Below are 14804 nucleotides of genomic sequence, written 5' to 3'. Positions count from 1 at the left end.
GGGATATGTTCCAGGACTCCCAGAGGATGCCTGAAACCGTGGATAGCACCAAACCTTACATGTACTATGCTTTTTTCTATACATGTGCACCTGCAATAAATTTTGATTTAGAAATTAGGCACAGTATGTGGTAACAATAATATCTAACAGAATGGTTGTAGCGATGCATTATAATAAGTTATTTAAAATTTATGAATTATTTACTCCTAGAATTTTCCATTTAGTATTTCCAGACTGCACTTGGCCATGGGTGATTAGAATTATGGAAAGTGGAAGTAGGGGGTGGCTACAATATTTGGCAACTCTGCCTCCTGTCTGTGGCATTGTCTATCACCAAATACTCGGCTCTTCTTGCTTGGCAGTGGTGTGGTTTTTCTGAAGATCTAAACCATTCCTTGTCTGTCTGTCATAGCAGCCTCGTAGATACATTAGTTCAAATATGTTTGCATGACCTCCTCACACATATGCCATAAAGCTTTGGACATGCGTTTATCTGAACTTTTCTCTTCTGAGGAAAGAGTGAGCCATTGTAGCAGGTCAAAAACTTAGTATTTCAGACCAGGAGCATTGTCCTCTAAACGATCTTGAAGACTCCATGGACCTAGAAGGTTAAAGGACCATGAAGTAGTCCACCAGCTCATTTCTCAGGCTGTGAACCGATTACATCCCAGAATGCTCAGAGTTGATACGGTGGAGCAAGGTGAGAGGGCTTTGTATCCAGGTTCCCAGGAACTTGGAGGTTCCTTTCCAGCCCTGACCTCCATTTGTCTTTTCTTTCTCGCTCCCCTGTCCTCTTCTCTTTCTGTTCATAGCTTACTTTGCCCTACAAAGTGCAGAGACTCATTTGGATGAAGTGGAGGCAGTTCCAAAATAACACTAAGAATGGATCAAGGAGACACCCTCACACACCAGCCCCAGTCTGCCCTTCCTCTCAGAACAGAGACTTTATTTGTTTCAAAGACTCTAAGTGGTTCTTTATCTGGAGCCTCTTAGTGTGTGTACACACCTGTATGTATATGCTAATATATATACATACACACCCCATAGGCCCTATCCATCTTGCTAGACCTCAACATCTGATCATGTCTCAGTCAAATTATTCTTCAAAGTTTATCTCAAGCATAGGAGAACAAAAAGTCTCATGTAAACCAGTACAATGCACCAGTACAAAGAACCACTTGTCACTAGGTACTGAAAGCTGCTAGTTGCTTATGTCGGAGGGAGAAGACAGAGAGTCACAGTACTGACGCATGGTGTTGAGTGAAATGCACACTGAAGGTTTTGGAAAACCTCCCACCTCTCTGTTTAGCTGTGGAATCACTGAATTGTAGGCCTTCCACTGACCCTCTGTCCTGTTGGTAGGGCCTCTTCCGTGTAGCTCCCTCTGCCTCCAAGCTGAAGAAGCTGAAAGCTGCACTGGACTGCTGTGTGGTGGATGTACAGGAATACTCAGCCGACCCCCATGCCATTGCAGGTGGGTACCCATGGCCTCTGAGCAAGATGCTCTTGGCAGAGACTCCAGGAAAGGGGAAACAAACAGGTTGTGGCTCCATGTCAACAACACCTGAGCCGGTGGCTTCCCTACATGCTTTAGGTATGTCCACACAGGGCCCAGCATTGTGCCTGGTTGCTCTGGCCCCTGGAAGGGAAGTCTCCCACATATTCAGGAGATGAGGTCCTGTGAGAAATGGGGGTGGGAGGGATCAATGCAATTATTAGCCCAGGTCCCACTGCCAAAGCCCAAGCTCATTCATGTGAGAAGCCACCATTGGATCTTGTCATGTTGCTTAGGGGGCCCATCTCTGGTGGAGCCAATGTAGATGATGCAGGCTAGTGAAACTTGGACCTGTTGTGCCATGCCTCATGGATGCTACTGTACTTATGCCCAGGAGCTTTGAAATCTTACCTCCGAGAGCTGCCAGAACCTCTTATGACCTTTGAACTCTATGATGAGTGGATCCAGGCTTCCAAGTGAGTACCTTGTGTTGGGTTATCTTGTGGGTTAGCACTTACTGGGATGTAATGGTTGTCCCTCAGTATCTGTGAACTATTGGTTCCAGGACCACTGGATGCTCAGGTCCTTTATGTAAAATGTATAGTATTTATAAGCAACCTATACATATTCTTTCATATATTTTTGATTACTTATAATGTATTAACTAATACAACGTAAATGTTATGTAAATAGTTTTTATACTATATTATTTAGGAATTGATGACAGGAAAAAAGTCTGTCCATGTTTAGTACACGTATAACCATCATAGGCCTAACAACATGATGCATAGTTCACAGTTGATTACCTCCATGGATGAGGAACCACCAAAACAGAGGACTGGCTATATTTCCTGAAATTATGGAAGTAAATAACCTGGGTTCTAGTAACTCCATTTCTTGATGCCTGTCATGAAGGAATGCTTTTATGTGTTTGCAAAGAGACATACACAAAGATGTTGATTGCAGCATTATTTGGGATAGCAGAAGTCTAGAAGGCACTAATGGTCCTTTGGATGAACTGAGTGGAGAGGACATGGCTTAATAAACTATGGCGTGTGTATCCTGTGACATATTCTGGAGCAGTTAAAAAAACAATTAAAGCTATTTGAGCCAATATGAAAAGATATGGAGATTTATTATTGAGTAAAGTAAAGCAAGTTGATAAGGATGCATACAATATTCTATTTTTGTAAAAAGAAAAATAAACTCCTAACACACTCAAAACAATAGAATTTTAGGAATGCCTCTGTGCACATTAAAGATGGTTCTGAAAAGCCTCATGCAGGAGATGGCAGTGATAAGAAGAAGAGTAGGGCAGAGAGTGTTGCTGAAATAGGAATATTTTAGCAACAACTACTTAATAACAAAAATGTAACATGTGGGCAGTGCACACTGTCCCCCACTCCTGAAGATGTGCCTAAGGGACGGGGCAAAGCCCAGGACCATAGTGGTAAATTAGGGTGATGGAGAATAAAGAGAGCAGACAATGGGGCAAAGGCTATAGGCAAAGCCACCACCCAGTCACATGCTGCCACTCTGAAGTATGGTCTTGCAATTCCTGGTTGCTTTCCTCAGCTTCTACATGCATTAGGAAGGTGTTACATGCTCTCTTTGGCCATAGGTAAGAACCATTTTAAGTAAGTGCTATTATTTGGAGTAATCTGCTTTTACCAAGTCAGTAGACATGTAGAGTGAGGAAATAAACAACACTGGCCCAGGAGAGGGAGCAGGACTGTTGGCACCAGAGTGGTGGCGGTGGAGACAAAGGCAAAGGTCACCCAGGCAGAAGAGAGGAAGGAGGGAGAAGATTTTTCTGAGAGGATGTCTGGAACAAGTAGCTACCTTAGCAAAGTGCCACGAACAGAATTTCTAGAGACCTCTAATCATGGAACTTAGTCATCAAGGACAGCCAGCTTAGCCTCTCAGAAAGAACCGGGGAGAATGTATCTGATGAAGTTAACAATTTTTCATGAATCTTTTAAAATTTTAATTGCCACATAGTTGTGTAAATTTATGGGGTATAATGTGGTATTTCAATACATGTGTTCACTGTGTAATGATCAAATCAGGATAAGTAGCATATCCATCATCTCGAACATTTATCATTGATCTTCTCTACTTCTTGAAGGACTAGGGGCTAAAAGAGACTCAGAACTGGCAAGTGAAGCCAAACTTGACTACTCAGTCAGAGAAAGTCCATGCCAATCAGGTTATGTAACACCTTTTTAAGTGCATTTTTTAAAGGCTGGCTGAATATACCATATTCTTTTTATCTCATTGTGATGAGCGAATGAGTTCTGTGATGTTATTAATAATTGTACCATTTGTTGAGTGCTTATTAGAGACTTGACATTGCAACTTAATTTTCACAACTATATGAAGCAGACTGCATGCCCCCATTTTACAGATGAGTAATTTGCAGTATATGGGTACATGGGTGAATGAGAATTTGAATTCAAGGATCCTGGGGCCAGGGGCCTTTTGCTTACCCACAGCACTTTATGCCTCTCTAGAACACAACTATGGTGCTAGTGAGACCATAGCCTTTGATGGAAACTGCTCCCTTTTTAAACTCAATATATAAAATTTGATGCTATAAAGTTAGAAGGAGGATAGCTTGGTGTACCATAACCTGAGAGATACTCTGGTTCCTTCACTTGCAAATGTGGGTCTCCATTAGGAAACAAGGATGATCCAGATGCTTCACAGTAGTCAGTGTCTTTGTTCCAAGGATAAACAAGGACTTTTTTCTGCCATTGAATGATGAACATCTAATGCCAAGGGCTCTTGGGAATGATAGTACCTGCCCTTTAAGCTCACATCATCTGAAGGAAATAATTTTGCCTAGAACAGTTGTTTCCAAACTTCTGTGTACATTGGAGTCCCCTGGAAAACTTTGTAAAACAGCAGGCCTGGTTCTGTTTTTCAGGTATTTGGGTTGAATTGGTCTGGGTTCTGTGGATAATCAGGACCCTTTGATGAAGCTATGTATCACCAGAGGGCAGCACTCATTTTCACAGGACATTGTGCTATAGGAAACTCAGCTGGATGAACACAGACATGTCTGCCATGGATGGGACAAGCAGGAGTCAGCAGTGGGGCCAGAGAAGCAGCAAAGGCTAAACTAGGGATTGACTGGACACTGCAAGATAGCCTGGAACTCTAAGCACACATCTCTGCAGGCCACATAAACCAAGTGCTTCCATGCTCATATTCTGAGTAGAAGGCCAGAATCGCCCAGGGACTGAACAGTGCCTGCAGGAAGATGCAAAGGGTGAGGGGGGAAACCTCCAAGTCTAGGAACCCCTTTCTAGTAAGGAAACATTGAAGTCTTTGCCCTGGTATGATTCTTCCCTGAGACTTCTGCCCTGTCAGCTCCTGGGGATTTGTTCCTTACCTTAAATGTCAACTCTCCAGAGAGGACTTTGCTGACAGCCCAGGGAAAACCAGAAGACAGTCATGACTTGTGTTATCCCGTCTGTACTCCTCTGCATCCGGCAGACTATGGAGGTACAAGGCTGTGTCTGTGTAGCTAGTTAGGTCATAAGCTCCTCTGGTGATTTATACTTCCAAACCCCTAGGATGGTGCCTGACACACAGTGGGGAGCTTAGTGCACCTTTATTGATTTTCATTAAATGAAAGGTTGAATGTCATCGGAACTTTGTCAAAGACAAAATTACTATAAATTCAGTTTAAAGATTTCATTCATTGTTGGATTCTAGAATTGGACACCAGGCAGCTCCATAGAATGGGTGTCCCCATGAGCAGAGCAGGTGTTATAGTTTAGACCAAGAATGTCCCCCAAATGGCTCACATGTTCAGAGGTTGAGTATCTGGAAGGTGACTGGATCCTGAGGTGCTATACTCATCAGTGGGTTGCGGTTAGAAAGTGGGGGCTGGTTTAAAGAGGCCAGTCACTGAGGCTGTGACTTGGCAGGCATGGCTTTCTCCCTGGCTCCTCCCTTCACTCTTTGCTTTCTGGCTGCCATGCGGTGAGCAGCTTCTCCCACTGGACCCTCCCACCATGCGCTTTCTGTGTGGAGCCAGCTGACTGGGGACTGAACCGTCTAAAAACCATGAACCAAAATAGACCTCCCCTCCTTTAAGTTGTGAGTATCAGATATTTTGTGGGCAGTGACCAGGAAAGTGACTGAGACAGGAGGTGAAGCTGTTTTTACAGGCAGAAAAGGCTAAAGGAGCAGAAACAGGGAACAAAGAGTAAAGTGGTCATTTCAAAGTGACTCTCCTCCAGGTCTAAAGCAGAGGGGACTTCCTTGTCATGCCATCTCAGGAGAAATAGTCCTCTTCTGATTGCTGTGAATCTCCTGCTTTTGAAAAGCTGAACCTTTCTAAGTTCAATTTGATTTTACGATATGCATCACAAGTGAGCCCATTCTGGCCTGGTCTGGTCTTCTGGGGTCCAGGCCTGAGGCCTGTAAAAGCAGTGGCCTGTCGTTCACTGTGCCTTGCATCTATTAAGAAACGTTGAACAGTAGAAAGGGAAGTGGGGCTGGGTGTCATGAAGATGCCTCCACAAATGACACAAGCGGTAACAGTGGCAGCAACATCTGCTGCAAATGCCAGCTTTTTATTTTGATCGCGAGCTTTTAAAGAACTAGCAACAAAGCTGGACACTTTGTACAGACTCTTCTTTCCACTGCCCTTACCAGCTCTATGAGGGAAGCATTGTTATGAACTCCACTGTAGAGACGAAGAAAGTGAGTTTCACAGAGGCTGAAGAATTGGCACAAGATCATAATCAGGATGGAGCTGGGACTCGCGGTCTCCCTACACAAGCCCCACTTTAGTCACAGATACAATGTGTTAGGTTTCCACACTGGTTTCTTAGTTAAAGTTCCTTGTGGAGAATGCCTGTCTCTTTCTCAAGGTTGAGACAAGAAGAAAGAATATTTCTCCCTTTGGTCTGGATTGATGGGGGACCTCGGGGCACCCAGCCCATGTATAAGTGATGGCCACATCCCTGGCCCTCATCCCCAGGACCTAGTGTGTATTAGTGTTTATCTTTCTGTTGTTCAGGAGAAAAGGTTCTTTGAGTATAATGCTTTCCTATCATATAGGCCTTGATATAGATTTAGGTAAAAATATAGCCCTATAAGATAAATATTTATATAGAGAGAGAGAGGGAGAGGGAGAGGGAGAAACCTAATATACTTATAAATGACCTCATAAAGAAACCCTTATAAGCAATAGGCTCTATAAATAAAGAAGTCCTTATAGTAAATCACTTCATACAGTGAAAAATCCTTCAAATAGTAGACACTGTCCATTCTCTGAGTTATGTCTTCAAAGGTCACATTTCTTTATGTCTGTATAATTTACTTATTCGAAAATTATTTACTCAGCATCTATTATCTGCCAGATGTGGAAGAACTTCATATGCAGTAGTGTCCATTGAGATGGACCACACATCCTCACTTTGTGCAGGTAGAATCACCTCCCCAACTGGCATCCTGTATCCCGTTAACCCCATAGCCCTGCACTCCAGGACATGTCTCTGGCCTCTGCCCTCCTCCTCACATGCTAGCCTGGCACATTCACCTGAGACATGTGGTGTGCACTGAGGAACTTTTGTTAAAACAGCGTAGGATGGGACAGAAGAAGAGGATAGACCGGGAAATATGGTACCCAAACATTTTTAATAACAATAGTTTGCTAATGTGGTCGGTCATAATGGTTGGCTCCTTACTGTTCAGTATGAAGATGACTGGCTAGTTAATGTGAATGGCAGTGAGACTTCACTGATTCATGCCCAACCAATGGCTTTTCCTATCAATTTCCCAGTATCCAGGAGCAAGACAAGAGGCTTCAGGCTCTCTGGAATGCTTGTGAGAAATTGCCAAAGGCCAATCATAACAACATCCGGTAAGTGGGTAGTGGAGACATGTGGATCAGGGTCATTTTAAGTAGAAGATAAAGTTTCCTGGGTAAAAGTCCTAGTAACTAGCATGTACAGCATTTTGTGGTAGTCTAGGTGATAATGTCTCTTCTCAGCTTCAAACAACATGTGAGATAAGGTAGAGATAGTTATTACCATTTTTTAGATAAGGAAATGGGCTCCAAGGAGCTAAAGCACATTGGAGACCACCTAAGTAACCAACCATAGGATAGTTCAGATAAGTTCTTTGATTTACAAGGAGCAATGTACGATGCAAGTATCTTTTGTGTTTGTGTGTGTGGTACTGGAGATTGAACCCAGGACTTGCACACTAAGCTACATCTCTAACTTTTAAAATTTTATTTTGAGGAGCCTCACTGAGTTCCCACATTGCCCAGCCTGGGCTCAAACTTGTGATCCTCCTGCCCTAGCTTTCCAGAGTGCTATTACAGGCATGCACCATCATGCTGAGCTTGCAAATATCTTAAAATATTGGGGACTTATGATAAAAAAAATAGATGCTCCAGGATACACAGAGAAGCTGAGTAGTACTGGAGCTGGAGAGGACAGATGTGTCAGTGGACGAGAAGGCAGGAGAGGGGAGAATGTGTTCTGTGCTCCTTCGCTTATGAGACACAGCTGTTTCCACATGCCCATCTTTCACTTTTTTTCCTACTTTCCCTTGCACTGGGAATCTTTTTCCCACTTCTGGCGTCTGTTCCTTCACTGCCTGCTTTCTAACCCCCTTGTCTTGCTGGTGCCCCTCCTGGCCCTTCCATCTCTCCTCCCTGAAACTTAGGATGCAGATTTTCAGCTTCAGCTCCTGCTGCCATCTGCCTGATTATATCTGTTTTCCTGTTAAAAATCCCAAGAGCAGTGATATGGCAGATTCTCAAAAAATTAAACAGAATTACCATATGAGCTGGCACTACCCTCCAAAGAATTGAAAGCAGGGACTTGATTTTTGTGCATCCATGTTCAAAGCAGCATTACTAGTCAAAAGTAGAAGTAACTCAAGTTACTTCAGACAACAAAATAGATTAAAACTCTAGTGTGTGTGTGTATATATATATATATATATATATATATATATATGCGCCATGGAATATGAAATTCTGATTCTTGCTACAGTGTGGCTAGATCTTGAGGAAATGATGCTAAGTGACACAAACCAGACTCAAAAATGCAAATGCTTATGATTCTACTCATAGGAATTATCTAGAATAGCCAGACTCATAGAGACAGAAAGTAGAATGGTGGTTGCCAGAGTTTTTGGAAGTGGACAGCACTAAGGTTACTATTTAATGGTACTGTTTCAATCTGGGAAGATGAAAAGGTTATGAACATGGATGGTAAATGATGGTTCTCCAACACTGTGAATATACTTAATGCCACTGAAATGCACACCTGCAAAATGGGTTAAAATGGTTAAACTTATGTATATTTTTCTACAATTAAAAAAATCCCAAGAACAAAATCCAATCAGTACAGCTCACCACATGTTTATGACCCAGGCCTTTGGTCACTGGCCAGCCTAAGGATTGACTGTCCCATATCCTTGTCCAGTTCTGTGTGGCCTCTTCACAGGTAAAACATGGTTGGGAGAGGTTGTGTGTGGAGTTGACACAGTGACAGCATAGTGACTGCTTGGTAGGATCCCAGGGATGGTCCTCTTTCTGCTGAGCTGACAGAAGATGGGGAGAAAAACCCTCCAAGAAAGTTACTTTATCATGATCCAAGCAAAATGGGGTTAGGACCACAGCTTTTTGTAACTGAGAGTCCTGGAGAAAACATATGCCCCTCTGGATATTGAAGGGCCTGTTAGGGCCTGGCGGGGTTCTAATGTGGTATGCCGGGGCTAACTTTTGCGCCTAATTTGTATATAGCTTCTTCACTGATTATTTTTAATAATAAATTTATTGAGATGCCATTCATATATCATTCTGCTTTTTTAAAGTATGCCAGTTAGTGACTTTTAGTATATTCATAGAGTTGTGCAACTGTCAATCCTATCTATTTTAGAGCATTTTCATCACTTTTGAAAGAAACCTCGTTCCCATTAATATTCACTCTTCATCCCCTAACTCAGCCCCTAGCAACTATAGCTGTACAGCATTTCATATTTATCCATTTATCCCTTGATGACATTTTAGCAGTTTCCACTTTTTGACTATTATGAATAATACTGCTCTGAACATTTATGCACCAGCTCATGTGTGGACTTATTTCTCTCAGGTATAGCCTTAGGTGTAAAATTGCTAGGTCGTGTGCTAAATCTGTGTTTAACATTTTCTTCATTGGGTCTTTCCAGAAAGCCTAACTAAGGGTAACTCCAGAGGGCATCAGCCCTCATGTGTGGATGTCTCAGCTGACAGTACCCAGACACTTTATCACCTCTGCACACAAGGAAGAAAGCAGATGACAGGGTTTGACAATAGGGAAGAAGCTTAGTCATCCTATACTAAGATAAGAGGAAAGATGGAGACTTTTTCCGGCTAATGTTTGCTGAAACAAATGTTGACCTCTGCCCCAGAGAACTGAGTCTACTTTTGGAAAGAGGATACAGAGTTCCCACTTTCTGACACATGATACATCTTCATTAAATTGTGGGGTATATGCGTTCTGGTATCAGTAAGATGTGCTACATGAGAGATGTTTCTGTGCAGTCCTGGGAAGCATGGCTAGTGTCAAGCCCTAGTTAAATCTGATCCTTTTTTCTTCCAGGTACTTGATCAAGTTTTTATCCAAGTTGTCAGAATATCAAGATGTAAACAAGATGACTCCCAGTAACATGGCAATTGTCTTAGGACCCAACCTTCTATGGCCACAAGCAGAAGGGTGAGTAATGGGAGAAGAGGTAGCACGGGTGGGGCTGGATAGCCAGGCTGCAGATCATTACCTGCCTCAGTTATTTTCCAAGTCCTAGTTATTATTCAAGTCTTAGCCTCAGGAAGAGGCATAGAGGTCTGAAGTAAGAGCCTTCTCTGAGCTAATCTAAGTCAGCGTCAGGATGAGAGGAAGGAGGGAAGGGATGTGATGGCACCAGTCAAGGCAGGCTCTTTCAGGCCCCTCACTCTGTCATAAGAGGATACCTCCCAGTACCAGGACTAGGGGGGATGGAGGGCTGTTTCTAAAGAGACCGAGAGTTGGAAAGAAGATGAGCTTGGTAGTGATGAGAGCCACACCTCATACTGGAAGTGCCTTCATGGGTATTGCTCATTTCCCTTGGAGTTGCCCCCATTCAGAAAGGTGAAATGTCCATCCCAGAGAAAGTCAGCTCACAAGTTTAGGCCTGCAGAGTTCAAGTCCATGGCCTCTTCACAGTCTGGGTGGCCAGAGGTTTCTCACTCTTCCTTGGCTGGTAAACCCCACACCCCATCCCCCTGCTCCATCCTTGCAGGAACATCACCGAGATGATGACCACAGTTTCGCTGCAGATTGTCGGGATCATTGAGCCCATCATCCAGCATGCGGACTGGTTCTTCCCTGGGGGTACGTGGTAGCAACCTGGTGGTGGTGGAGAGGGGGCAGAGGCAGGAGCAGGAAGACTGCTGTGAGTTCGGAGCTTTTGAAACCTTGTACCACTCCCCCAGGCTTCTATTGGGTTCATTGTTAATCTTCCTACACACACAAATAGACATACCCATAAATGCAACCATGTATTAGAGTCCTGGAAGCTTCCTTCTCTCTCATCCCTGCCCGAGGGAAGTTCTTTTAGGTCTGTGAATTGTACTGGTCTAATGTCCATATCATGGTTTCTTCAAGTCCATGGAAAGCTGATACAGAAAGGAGAGAAAGTTCTGCTCCAAAGTTTCACTTCATAGATGCAGAGGGATACTGAATGTGAGGTACATGCAGATACTCATTCAGGTCTCACAAATCATGGTTGTTAATCTTGGTTGTTGTTGTTTTGGTGCCCTAACCTATGCCCTTTACACTGCCTTTCGGTACATATAGGTGAGACTCAAGGCAGTGAGATGCTGTTTTCAGCCTGGCTCAAAACTGGGCTCTCAAGGCAGCTTCTTCTGAGGGGGTTTCAGAGATGTTCTGAGCCATGCCCACATCACTGCAGAAGTGTGTCTCTCAGTAGTGACAATTTTAAAGAGATAGCAGTTGTTACAGTAAATTTGGTGTTTGCCCTCTCCATGAAAATCGATACTGTACCTTACGTGTAATAAACATTAAGTGGCAGCTTTCAGCTGTGCAACTACAACCACTCACTCCTGTGAGAACAAAATGGTAATAATTCTGTGACCAATCAGTGCTGACTGACATCAAAGAAGTTTAATTGTCTTTCTTTCACTCCATTTTAACTGTGAGTTGCTGATCTCCTAAGAGTTCTATTATGACACAAAGTCAGATAAATTTAGATCAAGATAAAGCAACAAACGACACAGAGTGGAAGGCAGTAATTCTGTGGGTCCTATGGATGAGCTAATTCATTACTGTTGTGGATAGACAGGCAGAGTTATACGGAACTAATCCATTCTCATTGCTGGGAAAGGATGTATCTATCTGTGAACCAACAGACACCTTAGCAAACTCTCTTACTCTTTCTAACCTCTTTGATTGGTTTTCTTTGTTTTTACAATAAGATAATGTTATCATTCACAAACATTAATATTGACTCCTACTATACTTTCATGACTAATTCCATTGGCTAGAACTGCTCAAATAATGTTAACTAACAATGACCACAGTGTTTTCTTTCAGCAGTATTGCTGTTTTCCTGACTGAATTAGGTCTAGAAACATGAAGTTCTGGGTTGGGGATTTAGCTCAGTGGTTCTGCCACCTGCCTCGCAAGCTCAAGGTCCTGAGTTTGATGCCCGGTACCAAAAAAAAAACCACTTAGAAGCATGAAGTTCAAAAGAGATGATTTTGTCTTTTTCAGAAAGTATCCTTCTGTTCTTGTTTCATTAAGTTTTAGGTCTTTAAAATCACAAATGGACATTAACACGTTCCCAGTAGCTTGAACCACCAGTGGTACATGCATGACTGTCCTACTGGGTGACACAGGACTGTCCCATTAGGTGGTACAAGCCTTCCAATGGGACAGCCATACGTGTATCACTGCTGGTTCAAGCTGCTCAGTAGCGAGACATAAAAATTACAGCTCTATCATGAATGTGTTAAGTGCCAATCTAGATTACCACATATCTTCTCTTCTTTGTCCTATTAGTAAGATGAATTATACTAATGGGATGAATTCCTACTAATACCTTAGTATAGAACTGGAGGGTGGATTTTTCCAGGGGTGAAGTGTGAAGAAGAATCTCTCTCCATTCCAGGAAAGTGTGATATACCAAGAGATGGTGTGTGTTGATTCTTTCTTCCCTGCAGAGATAGAGTTCAACATTACAGGCAATTATGGGAGTCCAGTACACGTGAACCATAATGCCAACTACAGCTCGATGCCCTCCCCAGACATGGACCCTGCTGACCGGCGCCAGCCCGAGCAGGCCCGTCGGCCTCTCAGCGTCGCCACGGATAATATGATGCTGGAGTTTTACAAAAAGGATGGGTATGAGCTAGTATCCCTTTTTCAGTGTTGGGGATTGGGAAAGCTACAGGGAGGTGGTAAGATTGGCAGGAAGGCTCCACTTACTGTCTGCAGTTTGGGTGACTTGGTAGCAGTGAAGTCATGACCTCATTTTGATGTTTTCATCTGCCCTGTCTGAGATGAGTGTCTTTGGCTTACTTCTTTTGAGTCTGAGGTAAATACTGCATTCTTAGTGACACAGTTGTGATCAGAAACGGTTAGTTCCCATCCAAAGAAGTAAAAATCAATGAGGCGAATTAATAAAAATACATAAGCACTTTATTTTCACTCAAAATGTGTAAAAGTGGAGCTATAAGGTGTAGCTCTGTGGTAGAGTATATAAATATATATATTCTTGAATGTTAATGACTTTATTTTGATTAGGGAATGTTCATTTGCATTGTTCAGAAGCATCCACACATAAGCAATATCTTTAATGAATTATTTAATATTCCCATTTTCAATGGCTTTAAAATGGAAAAAAATACTAAACCTTGATGTAGTCCAAGTATAAAATTTTTCCAAGATTTTTTTAAAGATGTTGTTCCTCTTTTTTTTTTGACTGTTATACCTACTTTGATGCAGTTACGCGCCTCATAAATGCCTCTAACTTAGCATGTGAGTGTGCGTGGGAACTATTCTCTACACTCATATTAAATCAGTTTACATAATATTTAACTACATAACACAATTTTCATAACGAGTAAAATGGGCATAAACAGGTTTCATAACAACCCCTGATGACTCATAGTAAGTACCAGCTCAGCTATAACAACCACAGTCTGTGGGCTTAGATAAGTTCAGCCAGCTAAATGCATCATTAGTAGGTCTCACAGTAGGAATGGATTATCTCGGTTGGTCAAGCAAGTTAGGTAAACTTTGGTTAGGAATTAAAAATTAGTAGCATAAAATAAATTTTAGCAACTGCTGCTTCAGGACAAATGGAAACATAAAGCACTCAAAGGGGTTATCAGAAATTCACATAAGCAGCTAAAATTTTCCTCCCCTGATAAATCCTTGAGCGACCAGAAAGATGTGTTTGAAAAGCTTAGGAACTAAGGGTCAACACCTCAGCACTGTAGAGGTGTGGGAGTCTTGCTTTTCAGTCTTCCTTCAGAGAGGCAGTTGGCACTGGAGACTAGAGTTAGCATAGGAGACCTAAGCCTGTCTCCTTTAACAGTGGTGTGGTCTTTAGAATTGCAGTGTCCCTGCTTGTCCCTGTACTCCTCAGTGATCAGTATGTGAGATGAAAAGTGGGATGTTGGTGTGTGTGGTGCTATTGTTTGTTCTCTATCCAGTGGAGAGATACAAATGAAAACTCACATATTCATGTAAGGAAGGAAAAATATTTTCTGTCTATAAAAAGGAGCAAAATTAAAGAGACACAGAGAACAGAGTGTACATTGGAATTTGTTTTTAAATCTTGTAAGTAGTAAAGTTCCTTTGTGATGTTGCTAAGCAGAGGAGATGCCCCTGAAGGTAAATGCTGGCCTGCTGGGTTATAGAGAATGCATCACATTCTGTATAACATGTTGGGCGTTTCTGCATCAATGTGTGCTCCTCCATCCTTCCGCAAGACCTAGTCAGATTCCCAGCGCCCTCAAAGGCAATCCAGGTGGCTTTGATGAGGGAGTTATCACTGCAGGATCACTGGAATATTCAGAGTACCCTGGATCCCCAGAGTATGCAAGCAGATTCAGAAACTTGGACAGTGATACTTTAAACAGATACCTCATCTGTGACAAAGTTCCCATAAAAGAACTGTGTAAATGAGGTGCTTACTCTGTATGCCATTCTGATTTAAAGTTGAGATTGCTACCATCTACTCTAAGGGTCTAGGAGGTATACTACATAAATTATTGTTTTATAAG

At 42.5% G+C, this 14804-nt stretch overlaps 1 protein-coding gene across 14 annotated transcripts in view; it reads left to right on the top strand.

Annotated features, from left to right (window-relative positions):
• Arhgap44 (Rho GTPase activating protein 44) overlaps positions 1-14804 on the top strand; it is a 188894-nt gene that overhangs the window by 151599 nt on the left and 22491 nt on the right. For 13 of the 14 annotated variants that reach the window (XM_021249000.2, XM_087204400.1, XM_004870737.4 and 10 more), the window contains 6 exons: positions 1363-1474; positions 1890-1971; positions 7299-7379; positions 10117-10230; positions 10793-10884; positions 12735-12915. In XM_021249000.2, coding sequence (XP_021104659.1) covers positions 1363-1474; positions 1890-1971; positions 7299-7379; positions 10117-10230; positions 10793-10884; positions 12735-12915 — 662 coding nt within the window. The remainder of the gene's footprint in view (positions 1-1362; positions 1475-1889; positions 1972-7298; positions 7380-10116; positions 10231-10792; positions 10885-12734; positions 12916-14804) is intronic. The other variant, XM_087204396.1, reaches the window with a different exon arrangement.

Source organism: Heterocephalus glaber, unplaced genomic scaffold (genome assembly GCF_053883595.1).
Source record: "Heterocephalus glaber isolate CG9 unplaced genomic scaffold, H.glaber_assembly_v1.0 deba00000474, whole genome shotgun sequence".
In the NCBI taxonomy this organism is placed as follows: Eukaryota; Metazoa; Chordata; class Mammalia; order Rodentia; family Bathyergidae; genus Heterocephalus; species Heterocephalus glaber.
Note: the sequence above shows the minus strand (reverse complement) of the source record. Positions and strands in the feature narration are given on the sequence as shown.